Source organism: Protopterus annectens, chromosome 3.part0, assembly GCF_019279795.1.
Source record: "Protopterus annectens isolate FY-2018-M chromosome 3.part0, PAN1.0, whole genome shotgun sequence".
Taxonomy (NCBI): Eukaryota; Metazoa; Chordata; order Ceratodontiformes; family Protopteridae; genus Protopterus; species Protopterus annectens.
The window spans coordinates 1,404,034,253-1,404,056,581 of record NC_056731.1 but is presented as its reverse complement, the minus strand read 5'-3'; the positions used below and the strand labels follow the sequence as shown (position 1 = coordinate 1,404,056,581).

At 44.1% G+C, this 22,329-nt stretch overlaps 1 protein-coding gene across 1 annotated transcript in view; it reads right to left on the bottom strand.

The window, feature by feature from the left end:
* The window catches only part of CHD7 (chromodomain helicase DNA binding protein 7), a 2,781,650-nt gene that overhangs the window by 658,667 nt on the left and 2,100,654 nt on the right, over window positions 1–22,329 (bottom strand). The window contains exon 17 of the mRNA XM_044065875.1: window positions 8,700–8,955. Within this exon, the coding sequence (XP_043921810.1) occupies window positions 8,700–8,955 (256 nt within the window). The remainder of the gene's footprint in view (window positions 1–8,699; window positions 8,956–22,329) is intronic.

Genomic DNA, 22,329 nt, shown 5'->3' with positions numbered 1-22,329 from the left:
ATTGTAGAAGCACTACCTCCTTGGTCGAAGATATGGGACAAGAAGTCAAGAACCGTTGGGATGGGAGCAGTAAAAGGATCTATGTCTCTATTTTTTGCCCATATGGAAAAACGCTTCCATTTACTTCTGTATAGCTTTCTAGTAGAAGATTTATGCGCCGCTACCAGAATAGATTTCACGGGAGACGAGATACCAGGAGTCCTTGCGACTAGTGGAACTGGATCAACCAAGCCGTGAGCCTGAGGTCGCCCAGGTTTGGGGACTGTAATCCCACAGGATGACAGATCAGATCCGGAATGGGATCCAAGATCCAAGGAGGAACCACACTGCGAGACCGCAGGTACGGGAACCAGATCTGGCGAGGCCAGAATGGGGCTATGAGGATTATTTTTCTCCCCAAACGATGAGCTTTCTGTAGAAATTTTGTCATCAGCGGAAGAGGAGGATAAGCGTACAGGAGACCGGGGGGCCAAGCATGCACCAGAGGGGGAATCAGAGTGAAAACCTCGCTGCATTTTGTGTTTGACGGAGAAGCAAAAAGATTGCAGCAAGATTGACCCCATCTGAGGAAAATCTGATTCACTACTGATGGGTTTAGAGACCACTCGTACGGTGTGAGGATGGAGCGACTCAGCTTGTCCACTAAAATGTTGGACTGACCCGGAATGTGCGTTGCTATCAGAAAGTTGTTGGTGGAAATCGCCCATTCCCAAACTCTCATAGCCTCTCGACAAAGAAGGTAAGATCTGGTGCCTCCCTGTTTGTTGATATACCAGACTAGTGCCATGTTGTCTGTCTGAATTGCAATAGTCCCCAGAGGAAGAAGGTTTTGAAGGACTTGCAATGCTAGAAGCGCCGCCCTCATCTCCAGGACATTGATATGCAGAACGGTCTCTAAGGGAGTCCACGTGCCTTGAACGGTTCTGCCCATAGAATGCCTCCCCCACCCGAGGCGAGAAGTGTCCGTGGTAAAAGTGTCTTGGGGCTGAGGCATCACAAATGGAGCCACCAAAGAAGGGAGTTCCTGCAAACTTTGCTCAGGGGAATTGGTGACTCCAATGGATGGGAGTAGGAGTGACCACTGAACCTGAAGATCCCACTGTAGAATTCTCATATGTAAACTTGCTAAGGGCGGCAGGCTTATGGCTGCCACCATGGAGCCCATGGCTCTCAGAACCAACTCTGCAGGTGGGGCTGGAGACTGCAGGAGTGCCATTATGTGTAGCGACAAGCTGCGCAACCTGTCCGTGGTTAAGAAAGTTTTGGCTTGGCGCGTATTTATCCTGGCCCCTATAAAATCCAGAACTTGCACAGGATGCAGAAATGACTTCTGAAGATTTATAGTAATGCCTAGACACTGGGCCATGGCTAGGAAGTAATCCCTGGTGGAGCAAAGCAGATGCATGGTGCGGGCGGTGAGAAGCCAATCGTCCAGGTATGGAAATACCTGTATTCCCTGAAGTCTCAGGTGGGCTGCTACAACTGCGATGACCTTGGTGAACACCCTGGAGGCTGTGGTGAGGCTGAACGGAAGAACCCTGAACTGAAAGTGATTGTCTCCTAGCCAAAAGCGGAGAAACCTCCTGGACCATCTGTCCACGAGAATATGGTAGTACGCATCCTTCAGGTCTATGAAGCACATCCAGTCGTTTTCCTGTAAGAGAGGGAGAACAGATTGCAGAGTGACCATCCGGAATTTCTCTTTGGCAATGAACAGGTTTAGAGATGACAGGTCCAGAATTGGCCTCAAGTCCCCCGTCTTTTTCGGCACAAAAAAGAACCTGGAGTAATTGCCTAATACGGACTGCTCTGGGGGGGACGTGCTGGATGGCCGTTTTTTTTTTGGCAACTTCAAAATTTCTGAAGCCGCCGCCTCCTTTTGATCAGGTGGGGCATCGGGAAGGCGCTTCGTTAAAAGGGGAAGATGCAGAAAGGGAACAGTGTAACCTCTGGATATTATTCGGAGCACACAATGATCTGTAGTAATGAACTCCCAACTTTGTAGGTGCTCCGAAAAACGTCCCCCGTCTGCCTCCAGAGAGGGACAGCTGGGCAAGCCCTCAGGGCTGTTGTGCGGGTCGGTCTGGGAAAGGATCTCTCGACCCGCAATTCTTCGGCCCCCCTCTGCCTCTGGGCCGGCGTCCACCTTGTCCTCCTCTGCCTCTGCAGGACGAGGGGTCCGAAGCGGGACGGGACTGCTGGAACCACATCTTCTTCTGTCCTCTCTGGTTCCTTGAGAAGGACCTTTGAGGATTAGAGAAGCGGATCCCGACGGCAGACAGCGTGTCTTCCCGTCTTTCCCGCTCTGGAGCAACATGTCGCGGACGGTTTTGCCGAATAGTGTAGAACCATCAAAGGGAGCGTTCGCGAAGGATGCCTTGAAGGGTTCCGAAAAGTCACAAAGGCGAAGCCAGGTGTGGCGCCGTAAGGCGACCCCTGCTCTGCTAGCTCTAGCCGCTCCCTCCGTGGCATGGGAGAGGAGCCACATGCAAGTGTTAGAAATTGACTTTAGAGTGGCCATGCGAGCCGAAAAGGTCCATTTGTCCTCGGCCGCCATGGACTCTGGGGGAGCTCCAGAGTATTCCTTTATCAAGTCTCGCTGGAGCCTGATGACGTGTGCCAAGCAATTCAGTGCCCTTATAGAAAAGGTAGCTGAAGCAAACATCCACTTTCCAATACGGTCCATCGTCTGAGATTCCTTATCAGGAGGATGGACCGAGGAACTTTCCTGTGCTAGTTTCCTTCTTAGTGGCAGCCGCCACCACCATGGCATCTACTGGGGACCCTTTATTCCACACCTGTCTGTCAAGAAGGGGGGGGGGGCGGAGTACTTTTGTCTGGTCTTTTAGGGATTGGCTCCACAGTGTCTGGCTCCTTCCAAGCCCTGGTAGCAATCAAGTCTACCAGGGGATCAGCCGGGGGGGACACCCAAGAGGTAGACGGGCCTGTGTCAAACGCTTCCAGAAACACCGACTCATCGGAGGAAGGTTTTTGGGAAGACCACCCCCCCCCCCTAATACGTAGCATTTCCACAATGTCTCTGAAGGAGACGTCTTCTGGGGGTGACCTTGGGGAACCTCCCCTTCCTCTAAGTCAGTGTCCTCTGTGAGGGACTCAGGGGAGTTCCATGTGCCTCCTTTTGCACTTTCGTTTGAGGCATCTCCTCAGAGGGGCTGCCCGAGGAGGGTTCACAACGGGGTCCTGTTCCCCTACAGGAACCAACTGGAGTGCCGACGCAGTCTGTCCCTGGCGCCGGACGATGGAAGATCGGCCCAAATGCGCGGGAGTGACGGGTGGATCCATAGCCCGGACCGGGGACCTGGAACTCCTCGACAGAACCCTCTACACCACATCAAAAGCAGAGGGCGAACCACTCTCCCCTGGCTCTGAGAGCAGCCCCCTCGGCTCCAACGCAAGGACCAGTGTCGGAGCCGATGCGATTGGACCAGAAAGGAGAGTGAGCTCCGACCTAAACGGCACCGAAGACACACTCACTCCTGTGGCTCCGAAGCTCAGCTCTCGGCCCCGACATGCTCGAGGGTACTGTCGGTGAAGTAGCCACCACTGTCGGCGCCAATGACTCCCTGGGTCCAAGACAGCTCTGATCCAAAGACTCTGAAACCCGAAAGCGAATCGGAGAAGGAGCAATTGGGGCAAAGAAAGGGGCTGGGCCCCCCCCCCGGAGGAGGGGGAGACAGGAGCACCCCCACCTGCATCTGGGCCTGCAAGAATCGACGCATCATCCGGTCCAAATCAGTGTCAGACATGCTTCTGGTGGATCTCGAAGAGGTCACCGAAGCAGGCGGGGAAGGCAGCCTTGAAGACCTAGAGGGAGACCGGTACTCCTCCTCCGGTTCTGGGGAAAAGCGGGGGGAACGGAGCCAAGAGGGTGGAGACCGGGAGACCCTCCTGGGAAGGCTAGCTACTTTACCTGGCGGAGCAGAGGAATGAGACTCTGCCCACCTCTTATGGCTTTTCCCTAGCCTTGTGCCTCTTCTTTCTAGACGAGTTCCCCTCTCCCTGAGGCACAGAGGGAGGATGAGTCCCAGTCAGGGGAGGGGGAACTGAAGGCAGGGCAGCCGCAGCTGGTGCCTTAGAAGGAGAGAAGGAAGAATCCGCGGGCAAAAGCCCTGCCAGGATTAACTTATTCCTCCTACCCCTCAAAGCCCATGGGTTGAAGGCCGCACATACTTGGCAGCCAGAAGACAAGTGGCCTACCCCTAGGCAGAGAACGCACTGAGTGTGACCATCCGCTGGGGACAGCTTATGGCCACACTCAGTGCATTTTGAAAAAATGGCCTTAGGCCGTTCAGCCATCGCACGCACCACACGCATACAAGTAAAGGGGAGGGAAAAAGTTAAATTTAAACACTAAATTACCACTAGAAAAGGAGGAAAGAGGTATATAAACAAAGACTAAGGGCCTACAACACTCACTCACGCAAAAAAGAGTTTTCAAAAGTTTTAAAGTTTCTTTAACTTACACCCAACGCCAAGAGCTCGTCGTGGCAAATGAGATCTGGGGACTGGAGGGAGGTGGCAGAGCATTATGGGTAAGGGGGAGGAGCTGAGAGCTAGGATCTTTTAGCTTGGAAAGCTGCCGGCTCGGATCCGATACCCACAGGCTGCTGATCAAATGAAGTTAACTACTTCAGATATAAAGTTCTCACATCTCAGTCACAAAATACACAAAGTCAGAACAAGATGCCACAGACAGGCATATGGACCAACTCAGCTCAAGAGAATGTGTTATTCAAATGCATGGCAGCCTCCTGCAGGGCACCCTAAGAGACTTCAAAATGCAAGTAGGCATTAGGATCAGGGGGTGCAAAAACAATACATTGGCTCATACTCCAGTAAGTTCAGGGTTGCTTTCCTACTCAGTGGGTAATGTCAGCTTCACAAGATTGTCTCTCTTTCTCACTGTACTTTCATTAAGGTGGTCATCTGCACATTTCTTAGCTGACACCACTATGACTTCAGGCAGGACAAGCAGAACCTTTTCCGGTTCAGACAGTCCTGAAGAGAGACAGCTTTCCACTTAACCATCTGGTTTAGCCTACCACAACAGGGATAGGTGGTAACATTCTGCTCAATCCTTAACCAAGACAGACAGACTGTGAAGGCTACTGTGCAAGACTTCCTTCCTACAAATAAATTACCTCAACATTAAAACCCAATTTCTACAGCCTGAGGCATGACATTTCCTCAACTACAAACACGCACAAACTGCCCCCTCACCCCCTACAAAAGGGAGCCAAGGCTGAACTAATAAGACTGATGAGTACTCTGTCAACACAGGAATCTTTTCAATGCGGCAATAAAGAACTAACAGAGTGGATGGATGTTACTCATACCATAGGCAAGCTTTTGTCCAGATGGGAGGGTATCTGCCCAACCTAAGAGAGAAGGGTGAAAAGTTGTGCAAGTTAGGCCTGAGATCAGAACATCTTCAGCCAAAGTCATAGATGTTATCACTACTGCAACAGTGAATATGAACATTAGATGCTGACAAGCTACAGCGGGACTAATGCAGTCTCTATGGCCTTATGTTCTTTGACTGCAAAATTCTTAACTGTAACTTCCTGGGCATAGCCATAGAAGATTCACCTGCAGAACACCTGGTCAGTATGAAAGCCTCAAGTTTTTTTCCTACACAAAGTAGGCCTGAAGTTGCAGGCCCCCTTAGCCAGCATCTTATTTTGGAAAGCAGCATAATTTTCAAAGAAAGAAACCTAGTGTTCACTTCCCAGAAAACAAATACACTGTGTGAAACAGACAAAGTAGAATTTGCCATGTGCAGGTACAGCTGTAAGAATGCTTTTTCAAGGATATTATGGACTCTTAAAATTGTGATAATTTCCAAAATTAGCAAATACATTTGAAAACCAGTATTAGTCACAAAACAGCAACTGTATATGAAGCCCATGAAAACTGGACAAATTCTGTAAAGTCATGTGTAAGTGACGTGACACAACTGATGACTGCTCCTTCCCAGAAAAAAATACTTGAGCAATGGTGACTTTCTCTTAAATCCATTTCACATTCTGACATCAGACAAAAAGGAACATCCTCGAGAATCCTGCATGTTACACTAAATGGTCAGACTATACCTTCAGCAAATCCCAGTGTCTAAGTAATACAGTGGTGATCCCTACAGTGAATGCCAAATCTTTGATCCATCTGATAACCCCACAGAGGTGACGGTATGCCCTGCACAGAGTTAAATGCTGGAATTTGAATAAACGTTGCCCCCCCCCCCCCAAACTTATTATGCTTCTTGGGTGCCAGGGGCTGAAAATCTGGCTGAAAAGAAGCACATTAAAATAAGTCTTATAATGCTTGTACCACTGAGGAGACAGGCAAAGGAATGAGCTGCTCAACCCACAGTTACTCAAAGTATTTCCTGTGTGGGGACATAACACTTCAATCCTACTTTCCTGTGTGGGGACATAACACTTCAATCCTACTTTCATTGTCAGAGTCAAAGTCAAAGGAAAAGGGGTTCTAAGCATATGCTGGGCAAATATTCTTCCTCCCAATCTGATGCCTCTGGGGAAGGAGTCATCTATTTCTTTCTCAGTCTCTCCACACTAGATATATATGTCTAGATCATCAAAGGTATGGCAGGGGGTTACATGCTACAGTACAGAAGTACTCTTCAGCAAATGTGTTGTAGTGAAAAACAAAGCAAAGCCCCAGTGTCTCCACAACAGCAGTTCAATATCTAATCTTTAAATGCTCGCTAAGAATGGGCTACATCCCAAATCAACAGTGAAGTGTTCCTTTATCACTTAGTGAGTAAATGATGTCACACAGTGGATCCATCCATCCATCAGCAACACCTATTACAACAGTAGAGATTATCAAGGACTATCCACTCAGTGAGGGGAAGCAAACCACTGGGTAGGTGGAAGGTGGTGGTTCACACATGAATTCCAGGACTTTGGCACAGCTAGGCCAGTCAGCAGCTTCCTTTCTACAGTTGGCTTCCTTTGCAGTATCAAGAGCTTGGGGCAGACACTTATCTAAAATAATAAATTCTTTGATTCAGGGGTGTGTGATCTGTAATTTCTGTACTCCTATGTACCACAGGCCACAGCAAGCTTTCTGGTCATGGTTGGTTCAGTCATCTCTCACAGTAGCTAATCCAAAATTATAGCCCCACGTTTCTCCATCTTAAATACAGGGTCTATTTTATTGTATCTTAAGTTCACTTCAACAAAAAAAAAAAAAACATTTTATCAAAAACTCATTTCAACTCAATATTTCATCAAAACACATTTCATTGCAAGCTTCAAATATCTTAAATATGCCTCCAAAAGCTTTTTTTTTTTATTTTTTGCAGGGGGAAACCCCCTGCATCTCCCTACAACCCTAACAAATATACTAACTGCACAATTGTAGAGAAAAGAGAACACTCATCATACACTGAATTGCTGCTGGCACACATAAATAAACTTCTAGATATGGTGGTACAACATAAGAGGGCATTAGCATGGTACAAATATTGTTTACTAATTTGCAATGCAATTTTCATACTCCAAAACCACACCAGCAGTAATTTTCTATGTCATTAAATATCTTTCGATAAAATGTAGTGTCGATGAAATGAGTTTTAGATAAAATGAACCATTTTTGGTCCACGAAATGAATCAAACCCATATATAATTGTTTTTATCCTTCAAACGTGTTCCAGTTCTCCTACGCTCTTCACAGTGGTTCCATCTCCAGAAGTGAAGGGTGTGGTTCTCTATGTACCTTTAGATGGCTAACCATAGGGAAAAGCACCTTTTTGTTAAAGATACTGAAACAAGCATTATTCACATCATCAAAGTACATTCCTAAAGCAGGATAGAGGCTGTAAAAGATGGTATTTAGGAAAAACTACTTCCACAAGACTGCATGTTGACATTTTTTCCTGTGAAGTAATCAAGCAACAAAACATAGGAAATACACAGCACTGGCAACAAGCATGCGCCAAAAATACAGCTACAATAACTAGCAAGAAGGTTGAAAAGATTAACTTATCCCTCTTTTCATTTACCTAGAAAGTGACCAACTCCAAATAAAACAGGCATCAACTCACCTTTAGTGGTACAAAAAAAACTAATGATAGTTGCACTTCTTTTACCCCCAAATTCCTGCTAATAGCCAAGGTGTGGGAGGTAACCTTGTACCCTACCTGTAAATGTGTGACTGTTCTCAAAGTCTGGGCTGAACAATGATGTCTACACCTTTGGCTCATACCACTCATTTCATGAATGCCTTGCAGTAGAGGTCACCAAGGCAAACATTTGTCAGTTTCAGAACTTAGCAAGGCCTCCAACCAATGACAAATCTTAGAAGGCAGAATTAAAAAGTACACAAATTAATACCATATCTCCCCAACTTTCCATCCTCCCTTATAACTTATGTAAAACCATCTCTCTCTCTCACCTTAATGCAAATGGTTACTTAATTTCAATGGCCAAACACTACTGCATACTTAAGCATAGCCTTCAAAAATGGTCCACCGAAAACAGTGCTCTACCCCAGTCAATAAATGAATAAATATTCAGAATGTGTGAGTTGTGATCATACCCTTCCACCAGTGAAATGCCTGACAAGAACATGTCTTCATAGACATGGTTTCCCCTCCAAGTAATCTTTATTTTATCCAAGTTCAAATTCAATATTTACCAAACAACAAAACTCACCATTTATAAGGTATGGGTGGTTGCAGCACTTCCTTAGTTCCATCATAGTGTTTAAAAGGTTTGGTACATTGGCTTGACCACCACCCTTAGAGAGAAAGGCAAAGTTCTTTTCAAGGATAGCACGGTAATATTTCTTCTGAATGTTTGTAAGTTCCACCTCAATGATGGTTTCCTGTTTAGGAGCCAAGTTCTTCTCCACATCCTCCTTCAACCGCCGAAGCATCATGGGCTTTAGAATTGCTTGAAGCTTTTGTACCTAAACAGACAGATATAAATTTAATATTTACATTTGTCTGGTTATTCATTTACTGTTGTGCCATCTCTGTGAAACATAACTTGTGTTAGAAAATTTCCCAACAGATGAAAAAGTGGTTATGAAGCTAAAAAATAAAATACTAAGCTGGGGAAAACTTACCATAAATATGCTCACACTGTTCACCTCTGTTGTGACAATTTCCTCTTTCAAGTGGAGAAGCTATTCTGTGTGAGCAAACATGTTTTAGCTTTACCTCTAAATGATTGACCACCTCCATGATGCTACATGATACAGCTCACTTTACTAAAAGCAACCCACAACCATCTCAGTATCAAACTTTGATGCTTAACAGCTGGGTAAGTTAGAAACAAGAGGACCACTTTTTGGCCACATCCAAAGCTAAAATGGACATAACAGTGAATAACAAAACACAGTATATACAGCAAGTAGGCAACACTATATAAAGCAGGCTTACACAGAAGCATTTCTTGCACTATAGTATAGGCAATGAGTGTTTTAGCATGTGTGAGGATATCATGGAAAAAAAACATCTCATCTCTGGGTTAGAGGATGACAATTACCTACTGCACAGGGCAGGCAACATCATAACAGTCAACATGAGCTATTCTCCCTGGTACCAGAAATGGAGTACTTAAAGAGAACTGCTGAAAGCATTTTAAGTACACATTTTCTTGAGAACAGTTTTCCTTTCTAAAATCAATATGTAAAAATAAAGTAATGAAAAACAGACACTCACTCATGGAGAATCAAGTCACCTAACCCACACTACGCACCCCCCTAAAAATATTACACAAGTTGCATCTCCTTATTAACCACAGTGCTGTGCATCTTCTCACACGCATTCTTAAAATTCAACAATTTTCTTTTTACTCCACAGATTTCTCAAGATAACGGTTTTGCATATCCAAAATATTAAATACTTTTCAAATCATGTCCATTCATCTTTAAATAGTGCCCATTTTGTTAGAAAGGGCAGCTGTGTGAGTAAAATCATCAGTTTGAATAGGAGATTATGACAGTGATGCAAGTCTTTCTCCACATGAAGCTACCAGTGGCAAACATCCACTCCCTTGGTTTGACTTTGTATACATAACCTGTAAACCTAACTCCTCCTCCTCCACCTCAATCATCAATCCAATATACAAGCATAAAATAAGAGTAGCAGCTTTTTAAATTTTTTTCTCTCCATGGAAAAGCGCCTGACTTTAGTTCCTTGAACTGCAAACTCCACGAGTACCTTAGCCTTTACAGCTTGCCTCGTCTTTATGTATTACTAGGGAAGAAGTAACAGAGTCACATGGAAAAAGGTGAAAGAGACAGCAACACAGTAGAACACATAATGAGAACAGGCATAAATCCTAAGGAAGGCAGGCCACAGTATATTAACTTATCCAGCAGTGATGACCTACTTCATATCTACTGCTAAAGTAAGCTCAACAGAAAAATCTCTGCTATAGAGAATTTATCTACTTAAATATTTGAATAATACTAAAATAGCACTGCAGACTGGCAGCTGGCTCAGAGCTGTTTTCAGTGGACCAGTGGTGTAAGGTTTAATTCTGCCTCTATTGCCTAACTATGACTCTGAGCAAATAACTTAACCAGACACCACTCGCAGGCTGAGTCTGAAAAAGACTTGCCCCTCTCCAGGAGGTAGACTATATCATATTTTGAAGAACGTCACAGGCAAAACTCATCCAAGTTCTCTGAATGGATATCCAGGTTGTACTTTTGGTCCTTGTCTTAATGTCCATCAAACCTCCTCTGCTTGCTTTACTAGTAAATTTGCTTTCCTGACAAGTGACAGTTCTGTGGCAAATTTGCTACTCCCAGGTGAGAGTCAAGAGGCAGGCAGCGGTACCATCAGCCACTGAAGGCATGATTTTCTGCTTTAGTCCCACACCCATTGCTGCTTTGGTTTGGTGTGTAACAGGTGTCAGTGAGGATGTCACATTCTTGCAAATGACGCAGCCATTAGGACCTGTCCTGACACCCTTGAAGCCAGGGTTCCTGTATAGCCTCTAGTTTTCACTGGTGATTCTAACAGGAGACCGTGAGCTTCAGCTCCCAGACTCTTCCCCACAAAAGATAGACTAAACAGCTAAGCCACTTCACTTCCCCTTCCAATGTCAGCAGGCATCCAAGCTGCTAATCAAAATTAGGTCATCTGGCTTGTAGTTGGAGCCTTATTCTACTATGCCAAAAACAGCTGGCTTACCTAAGCTGAAATGTCAGATGAAAATATGGAGAGACGCTCAAGTTATGGCTTTACAAATGTGCTTAACTCATTACATCTGAGTGATGCCTCCACGTGCATCTGCAGTTGACCCCTACTGATATTTCTAGGCATCAAATATTGCTTGTTCATATTTGCACCAATAAGTCCAAAACCATACTATGTGCCAAGGTTTTAAAAGATTTCATCTTAAAGCTTGCACAATGGCAAACTGAACTGTATTAATATTTGTCCTCTGTCTAGTGTGGGTAAATAGACATTAGCTGTTTTTCTGATATTAATTTATATAGATATAATTTTCACATTTTTCTAAATATCTCTCAACAACAAAGTAACAGACAGAACTCCTTAGCCTCATCTGAAAGCTCTCATTTAGACAAATAAAATGCTGATGACAGTATGTGTGAACTTGAGTGGTTGTAGAGATATTGTAAATTGTTTACAAAATATTACAAATATAATAGTTCCTATGTTTACTGTGACTTATAAAATTCAGTTTAAGACGTAGAAACTAAAGAATACTGCCCGTATAAAAATAGTTTGTGCTTAAGAGTCTGCCATTTATACTTTCATAACCCTTGTGGTTCCAGAAATATGAACATTTGCTTGAAGTGTAAGGTCATTTGATTCTGTCAAAAGGCTTAGGCTCCACCCATTGGAAGTTACAGTGCAAACTTCCTGAGCTCCATTGGAGTGAATGAGTTAATAGTCATTCTTGAAGGTGGTAGCTGTGGTGGCCACTACCCTAGTTGAATGTGCATTGATAAAGACCACCAAGGGCACCAAGGGCTTCCTTAAAGTCATAACAGAATCTGATAGTCAGCCAGTCACTTAAAAATTATCTGTTTAGAGACCTACACACCACAATGCCTGTTGGTTCACCTGCCTACTGTCCTTAGACCTGGCACTATAGCTGCCAAGTTGCTGAAGAACTTCCACAAGTGCAGGACCCTTCTCATTTTGTTTTTAGGATTAAAGAAAAAAGCAGGTGGGCAGTCTGGTTAAAGGCCAGTTCAGACACAATTTTGGCATTAATGACAGCTTAGTCCTAAGGGCTACCTGTCCTTTTGAAAGGATGAAAGGGCTTGTAGCTTTGACATCCTTCTGACCAACTTCACTACTACAGTCTTCCACTGTAAGAATAAGGCTTAAAGGGCAAAACGTCAACCTTTCAATGAAGTTCAACTCTCCTCGAGAGGGGACAATGGTTCCCTAAGTGACATCAGGTGCAACATCTTCAAACACTGTTTGACCAAATAGTGAGCAAAGAAGTACCCATGGCAAAGATAGTTTGATGGCCAAAAGGCACATCTTGTTAGGAGGACACCATCATGGAAATTAGATATTGCAGCCAAATGAACTCTAATGGTAGAGGCCGATAGACCCGAATGAAATAGGTCGGCCAGATACTCTAGTATTATTGTCACTGGTGTTGTTTTTCTTTCAGCCAACAGGTAAATCTTTTCCACTTGCTTATATAAATAATTCTAGTGGAAGACTGACAAGATGCAATAAGAATGTCCCGTACTGGTAAAGAAAGATCATTCTGCCTTGCAATCAAGGGAATTGGAGGAGCCAAGCTGTGAGCTTCAGGCTGTCCAAGTTGGGATGAATTGGGTTCTGTGGATGGGAGATCAACCCCGGGGTTGGATGGAGAATATATGGTAGATCTAAAAGGTGAGGCCAAAGGAATGGGAACCAAATCTGACGAGGCCAATATGGTGCTATGAGGATCACCTTGCTCTTCAACCAACGGGCTTTCGTCAGAAACTGGGGAATGAGGGGGAGAGGTGGGAATGCATAAAGACGACCCAAGGGCCAATCGTGGACTAGAGCGTCCCTGAGTGACTGTCCCAGAGGAGGAATCAGGGCGAAGTAGTTGCTGCATTTGGAGTTGGTTGGGGAGGCAAAAAGGTCGCAGCAAAGACGTCCCCAGCAGTGGAAGATCTCCGCCGCTATCAAGGGATTCAGGGACGACTAGTGAGGTTGTAGAATGCACCTGCTGAGACTGTCTGCTATCATGTTGGAACTCCCAGGAATGTGCGGTGCTAGAAGAAAACGGTTGGTAGCCATCACCCACTGCCATATCCTCATGGCCTCTCAACAAAGGGGGTAAGATTTGGTTCCACCCTTTTTGTTGATGCACCAGACCACTGCCTTGTTGTATGATTGTATCGCAACTGTTCCACACGGGAGCAGGGGATGGAATACTTGCAACACCAGAAGCACCGCCCTTAGCTCTAGAACATTTATATGCAGTTGGGCCTCCAATTCGGACCAAGTGCCTTGGACTGTCTGTCCCTGACATAGCCTCCCCCACCCCATCAAGGAGGTGTCCGTGGTCACTGTAGCCTTGGTCTGCTGGGGGGAAAAGGGGTGAGACCATTGTGACGGGTTGTGGGTCATCCACCAATTTAAATCCTGTTTGCACCTGCGGGGTTACTCGAATCTTGGCTGAAAGAGGATGCTGAAAAGGCTACCATTGGGTGAGCAGTAGCCATTGTAGAAGCCTCACATGAAACCTGGCCAGGGGGACAATGGTGATGGAGGTTGCCATGGAACCCAACAGCTGTAGGACAGAGTGAGCTGTGGATTTCTCCCTTGAAAGGATTGGGATCAGTTGTTGCTTTATCCTTAGAATTCTGTGCTCTGGAATGGATGCTCTGCAATTCTTTGTATCCAAGAGGACCCCTATAAATTCTGTGGACCTAGATGGGGTGAGATTGGATTTTTTTGCCAGTTTATGGTTATACCTAGCCTTTGTGCAGCGAGCAGAGAGTATGCCAAGGCTTCTTCCAATAGATGTCTGGTGGGGACGGAGATGAGGCAGTCGTCTAGGTATGGAAACACCTGGAATCCTTGTAGTCGCAAGTGAGCTGTGACGACTGCCATGCACTTTGTGAACACTCTGGGGGCTGTAAAGAGTCCGAAGGGCAGTACTCTGAACTGTTAGTGACTGGCTCCCACACAGAAGCGCAGAAATCTTCTTGATGGCCTGTCCACTTTTATGTGGTAGTACGCATCTTGAAGATCTAAATCGAGCACATCCAAACGTCTTTTTCCAAAAGCGGGAGGATAGACTATATAACGACCATCTGGAATTTTTGTACTCTTACAAACTTGTTCAATACACTGAGATACAAAATTGGTCTCCAGTCCCCGGTTTTCTTTGGCACCAAAAATAGTCTTGAGTAGAATCTAGATCTTATCTGGTCTGGAGGGACTATTTGGATAACTCTTTCTTAGCAGCTTTTCTATCTCTAGTGCTGCTTCCTCCCTTTGACTGAGTGGAACGCCAGGAAGTTTTTTTGAAGGAAAAGGACAAAGATCTAAGGGGATATGATAACCTTTGGTTATAATCCTTTGTACCGAAGAATCAGTGGTGACGGTTAGCCATGAAGAAGGGTACAAGGAGAAACGACCCCCAACCACCTCCAGAAGAAAGGAGTTGGGCCGTTCTATAGGAACGCTGGTAGGATTGGCCAGGAAAGGAGTCCCTGGAAACCTAGTTACACAGACCCCCTCTGCCCCAAAAGGGGAGTCTTCCCTGTGAGTTTCCCCCTCTGCCTCTAGGGGAGAACTCTGCCTGTGTGTCATGGAAATGACCCTGAGACTTCTTGAACCATATCTTCCCACTCTTTTGGTTTCAGGAGAAAGCAGACTGAGGGGAAGAATAACGGACACCTACGGCAGAAAGGGTCTTACTGTCCAGTTCACATCTGGCCAGTGTGCTTTTAACTTTGGGTCCAAACAATGAAGAGACTTCAATGGGAGTGTTAAGAAAGAAAGCCTTAAACGGTTCCGTGAAATTGCACAAGCGCATCCAGGCTTGTCATCTCAAAACCACAGCTGAACCTACCGCTCTAGCTGCTCCTTCTGATGGGCGAGATATCAGTCGCATGGAGGAGTTAGATACTTGACTCAATGGTGGCCAGCTGAGAGGTCACTGTCATGGACCTCATCAGACACGGCATCAGCCAAGGTTTCAGAAAGCTCAGGAATTAGATCCCTTTGAAGCCTGGTAAAGTGTGCCATATAATTCAGGGACCTGATAGCAAAGGTTGCTGATGCAAAGGTGCACTTCCCTATCCTGTCCAGGGCCCAGGACTCTTTGCTGGGCGGATGGACAGTCTGGCTTTCTTCTTCAACCAGATCCTTTCTGGTTGTGGCTGCCACCACCAGAGCATCCACAGGAAGACCTTTAGATCAATGGGGATCCGTAGCAGGAGGGGACAAAATCTTATCTGGCCTCCGGGGAACAGCCTCGACAGTGTCAGGAGCCTTCCACGCAAGCTAAACGATAAGACAGACCAGTTCATCGGCAGGTGGAGTAACCCAGGAGGTAGGGGGCCGGGTGCGAAAAGCCTGCAGGAACACAAACTCCTCAAAGGTTGGATTAGAGGGCTGCCAGTCACTTCTCTGTTTAAGGATTTCGAGGATACCACCAAAGGATACCTCAGAGGGTGACCGAGGGGATCCTTCCCCATAATCAAAGTCCGTGTCTTCAGTGAGGGACTCCTCTGTGGAGTCCATGTGCTTCTTCTTGCACAAAAGTTTCCGGTGAACTTCCTCAGAGGGGGAAGCTGGGGAAGACAACGGAAAGGGGGTTTCCTGTGGGAATACGTCCTGAGGCCCTTGCGCCCGCTGTCCGCTAGGTGCGACTTGTGAAAATAGCGGTCCAGAGGAGGGCGGGGAGATAGACAGTACAGTATTGCCAGCAGAAGCCAGGGCCTTTTCCATCAGTTGGAAGGCTGGTCCACCTGAAGAGGGGTGAGTGTCCAAGACAAGGATCACCCGTCCCCTAAGTAGCTCAGCCTGCCGACCCGGAGTCCTCGGAAGGCTGTGAAACAACAAATTACGCGTGTCACAACTGTCATCCTGGGTCGTAGCAAAACTCTCCTGCCACGAAGGCCACTGCGGTTCCATAGTGAGGTCCATAAAGGGAACCGTAGAGGGGGGAGACAGTGTTCTATCAAGGGACTTCAAAGGCAATGAAGGAGGAGAATAAGAAGGGGTCTTTGGGGATGGGTGATCACCTCCCAAGGAAGGAGAAGTCCTGGGGGTGGGATACCTCTGGCCAGAAGCACTTGATCCACAAGACGCAACATGTGTTCAGAAAGGCTTCTAGTGGGACCTCACGGACACAGCTGAGGGGGAAACAGGTCTGTCCACAGAAGAGACAAGCTCGGTGCCCACCTCACGAGTCTGCACTGAGAACAACAGTGCAGAGAGAGACTGGACTACTGGTGTCCGCACCGAAGAAATCATTGATACCGAGGTCATAGTCTGCACTGACAAAAAGATCGGTGCCGAAGTGGTTGCCAGTACCGAAGCTGGAACCGACAAAATTGATGTCAATAACTGAGGCGGCGGTTCCGAGTAAGATGTAGGAGCCGATGTGGTCAAGGTCTACGCCGAGTGAACAGTCGGTGCCGATGTAGTAGTAGTAGTCTGAACAGAGGAGCCCCTCGGTACCGATACAGTAAAGACTACAGTAGACGGAGCCGAAATCACTGATGGCGCCGAAGGTCTAGGCACCAAACGCGCTGGGGCCGACAAAGCAGAAATCTTAGCCTTCTTAGGTCTTGGTTGGCGGGAGACCCCAGACGGGGACGAAGGCAGAGACTTGGCCTTTGTAGGATCATCCAATATTTTCTTATGGGCTCTAGGAGGGGTGGAAGCCTCCGACCCAGAAATAGCCTCAGAAAAGGGAGATTTAAGAAGTCCCTTCAGCAAAAACTTATTTTTCCTCTCAATCAAAGTTCTATTGGAAATATTTTTACAAATAGCACAGGGCGGGTCAACAGATAAGTGAGACACACCCAAGCAATAAACACAGTGTGCGCATCTGATGTAGGTAATGTGTGTCTACAATCTGAACACCTTTTAAATCCTGGACTACCTTTTTTATCTGCCATGATAAAAAAGAAGAAAGGGTACCAGCAATAGTACGAAAGAATACCCGAAGGTAATGAAGAAAAGAAGGGTTTACCAATGATGGTAAGGGAAAAAATACCTCGAAGTAAAAAGTGCAAAGGAAACAAGAAGATATAGTCACTAAATGCAACAGGGTAAGAGACAACAAGTTAGAAACTTTTCTGACAGAAAAGGTTATATTAGACTAGTCTGACGACAAATATCTACACTTAGCTCAAGAGAAGCAGCTTGACACAACCGAATGGCGAAGCGGCAAACAAAATCTGGGGCAACAGGAAGAGGGGAATTCTGGGTAAGAGTTTAGCTCAAGAGTTTGTAGCTGATGCGAGCTTGGAAGATGGCCAGCTCGGTTCCGAGGTTGGAACCGATACCCATACGTAAGGAATGAACGAGGATTAACAATATCAGATCACATTCTATACCCAAGCATGCTGAATGCAATACTAAACAAGTACAGAAAAAAAACAGCACTGTACCAGACCAGATCTACCACCTCCTTCCCAGAATGGATTAGCCAATATCAAACATTGTATTCCAACTATACATGGTCAGCATCTCCAGCTCCTGGATGCTAAAACAAAACCATTTTGGTCAGGTAATTAGCCAGGGCTTCACCCCTGTACTCTAATGAGCCAACCAATTCATGAACATTTTTGGATTATATGTTTGCCCACTCTTAGACAGAGCTAGCCTGCATATCTTTACCCTTTGAATTTTTATTTGGGACACCCAAACCCAAGTCTTCAACTTGTGTATAGATCTCTCCTGGATAGCTGAAGTGCGTTTGGTAATTAAAAGTTACATTGGCAGAGTACACTCTTGCACCAAATGGACCAAAATCTTGCTCTCCTTAACGTATGGAATGTCAAACAGAGCTTGATCTGGATTAGATCTTTGAGCGGCCTCCAGCAATACTACTGCAGGTTGTCAATGGGCAGTTAAACGTTCTGTAGTTCTCTTGAACCATGTGATGTATTACCGGTTTCTTGGGGCAGACAACTGGAAGTCAAGTTTTAGGAATGCTAATTTAAATTCTTCCAATATTGAAAAGCATGGTACACGGACAGGCTTTGGCTCTTTCATGGCCAACATGTTAAGTTCTCTTAGACTGTGACGCCTACTTGAATCCACACAAAGTATTCCTGCAACACATCAGTATCATAGCCCAATGGCGAAGGAATATACTATAAACAGGCCAGATCCTCCCTATTCTAGGTGAGCTGATGAAATAAATGGAAATTATTTCCATCTTCTAGGAAAATCTAACAGTGAAGCATGTGTGGATTAAAGATTAAGCCGACGTCAAGCTACGATGTACATCTCAGCAAGCTTTTTGTAATCAAAATGAGGCATCAATATAAAGGGACAAGGCAAATCCTCAGTGGGACAGATGCCTACAAGCCCCACCAGGACTGAGTCTCACACGCCTCTTGCTCTCTCTGCCCAGTGATGCTTTATGACTTGCTTTTTTCTTTATTTTCTATGTAAGCCTGCAAGACCTCCTTGCCAAAGTTCTTTTTTTGCTCTCATTTCTTAACGGTTTCACAGATGTTCCTCAGCCAAACAAAACTTTAACTGGAATTAATTAGACAAAAACTCTGCATCCTACACGCATACACACATGTTGGAATACTTTTTCAAGGGATGTCGCACATCTTGGAAATTTTCAATCACTACAACGAAAATAAAACTAATCCAAGTAACAAGAGTAACACAACGTTAAGCAACAATTTAAAGTTAAATACAATAGAATTGAAACTGCCACTAACCATTTGCCCAACCATACCTACACTCCTTCCCCCATTCCATTAATCAGAAGCTGATCACCAACCCGACTAAAAAACCCTGGAATGAAGTAATACAGAGTGGCTTGCTGGTTACACCAATTCTTCTGCAATGCCACTTTAATACTAAAACAGATTAGCGCTAGAAAAGTATCAAAAACATACGTGAAACAGGACTTTTAAGTACTGCCCTACCACAGAATGTAAGCAATATACCAAATCAGTGATTTTGTAAACTGCCATTCAAAAAGGTGAGCACTTCTGGTCTATGTAACTGTCAAACATTTCTGTTTATCCCTTTGATCAAAGATGATGTATGGATCTCAGAGTCTGTATAAACTTAGCTACCCTGTTGCATGCAACTAGGAAGAAGGCATTCGACTTCTGCAGATATGCATACTTCCACTAGAATAGAGAACAGTCTTTCATCTGGGACACAAATTGGTGTGTCAAGTTTTCCGATCACTTAACTTAAAAGTTCAGGAAAATACAATTTAGGAAAGTGAAACTCATAACGCCTTTCCCATTTCTTTATTCAAATTACAAAAACACACTGATAAACTAGTAGTAATATAGCTTGGACTTGTGCATTGGTACAGATACACTAAGAAAAGGAATATAAAAGAAAACAAACAAAAAAGAAATCACATTTGATGACAGACTATTTTTTTTTTAAAATATTCCCCGAAAACTTCACACAGAACTGGTCAAAATTGAAAAGATGCAACAAAATCTACCCTGCATGTCCTCTCGCACTGCAGCACTCACATTCCACAGAGGCATGAACACAGAGAGAAAGCAAATCATCAAAAGGACAGGCACAAAAATGTGCAGTAAGACTAACTTCAAACATGTCCTAAAAATATACTGATGTAATTCTCCGAGTTTTACATTTTAAAAAGGAGGGTAAAGCTCCTTTTGCAGCGAAGCGCTCCTTTGATTCGCTGCTGCTGCTGGTCACATGGTGGATGAACCTTCCCAGACTGAATTAGCATTTGCGCTGCTCATCCTCTTGTCACCATCTCTTACCCTTAACAAATTCAGTCATCTTAATTATCACCAATTATCATTCTAATAACATGAGTACACAGAAGAAAGTTCCGCCTGCTAGTGTACTATGCTTAGCTCTTTTAAATTATTTTTTACTGCTAATACATACATAAACATTTCCTATTTCTACTAGCAACACAATAAATCCCTCCGTGAGGTAGACTAAGTAATGTACCCAAAAAATGCATTTCACAATCATTTGTTTCAATTTCTATGTTCTGTATCACTAACTGGCATAACTTACACCAAATACAAACAAAACAGGATTACAGGTATGACTTGTCTGGCAAAGGAATTAAAGCAATGTATCTTTACGTCAGATGAGGGAATTCAGTCAATGAATGGGACCGTATACTCGATAGTTCCAGTTGGATCTGCAAGCACAGGATGAAGCTTACAGGATGAAGCTTTCCACTGTATGTATGTATGTGTATATATATATATATATATATATATATATATATATACATACATATATATATATATATATATATATATATATACATACATATATATATATATATATATATATATATATATATATATATATATATATATATATATATATATATATATATATATATACATACACACAGAATCATTAGAGGAATGAATATTCAAAAATCAGTGATGCAAACCTATTATGCACCTTAGGAGGAATCCCAGTTACTGTCTAATATTTTGAAACCCACCCCCAAGTGTGGGGCGACTAGCAGTCCATTTACCTCACTTTTACTATGCTGTAAAAACTGTCCAGATCTGAAAATTTTACACTGGTACCAATTTTTTTTATATAGTTTTCACAATGTCCTTGCACATTTTGGTTCATGGGGAGGCTGAAGGTAGAAGCTTGTTTTCATGGTAACTTACACTACTTCCGACAAACAATGCCAAATAAATTTTACTGATTCCAAGATGCATTCTGTAATCACCTCTGTGGCTCTGCTCGACAGTGGAACAGGAAAATAATTTTATTGGGTGGCAAAATCCAGGGTACCTTTTTGGCTGGGCTTGTATACGCCCAGTGCTGATAGCCTAGTACCTACCTATGAACCTAAAGGTCTTAAAGAATCTCCAAAATGGTCAAGTTCATCAAAATCACTAGCCACCAGATGCGGTACCTTCTATGCTACATACTCACCTCATGGAAACACACAATTCACATCATTAGCATCTTTATAGTCTGTTTTCCAGTTGCACAGTTACTTCTGCTTTAAATCATGAGAAATGTCTACCACTTCAAACATCTTCATCTTGATCTGTGTTTAGTCCATCACCTACTAGTTTAATACAAAATCTATTAACTTCTGAAAAATCAAAGGAAACTACAGTCCCCAGCAATTTTATCTACACATACACAGGGAGATGCCATTTTACCCACATATTTCACAATATTTATGAAGACTTTTGTGTTGACTCAATACATTCTATAACTAAATTAACACTGTTAGACTCCGACATAGACAGATGGGAGATTATGTAGGCATTTCCTGTGATCGAGGACAGTAGAGGCTGGGGATGGTCTGGTGATGGGGCGTGAACTAAGGAGGGGAAACGGTGGCAGACCTGGCTGTGGAGTAAGGTCAATAACACCTCACATCACCACTGTACACCTGTCCCTTGGACAAACTCAAAACACTGCAAAGTGAGGGCAGGGGGAAGTAAAGGGATGGGTCCTAAAGTAACACCCCCCCAGTTAAAGGGCTGTTAAGTCCCCCAGATGCCCATAGGTTTTAAACTAGCCTCAGTTTGTATCAGAAGCAGGAACCCCACAGGGGAACAACAAACAAAAAAACATGCCACAATGTAGAAGCAGCAAGACCAGAGCACTTGTACCAAATTAAACTCAAACTTTAATAAATTAGAACAATTAAGTGCTTTTGTTCCCTATTTACACCATGGGACTTCTTCAGAACTAAATGAAAAACTCAAAAAACTTATTTTAAACCATTAAGACTGCCACATGATTTTCAATAAAACTCCACAAGTAATTCACAATTAAAAAGAGTTAAAATTAGTTGAACACACAATTCAAATGCAAGCACATATAACACACACAAATCACTAAAAAAGCTTATGTACTTAAATTCATACTATTCTCTGTTAAATACCTTAATTTTAAAATAGAAATGAGTGTGTCTATCAATAACACTTGGGGGGGGGGGGTTCATGGCATCCAACCTCAATAGCTCATTCCTATACAAATGGTCACAATTACCCCTCTAGGGTCCCTATTTACTTGTTCAATGTCTGTAAATTCAAAACTGTGAGTGTCCCATTTCAATAAATGTCTATATAGTGCATTTGTCGTTTTTGCTTTTTTAATGTCTAATAAATGTTCATACA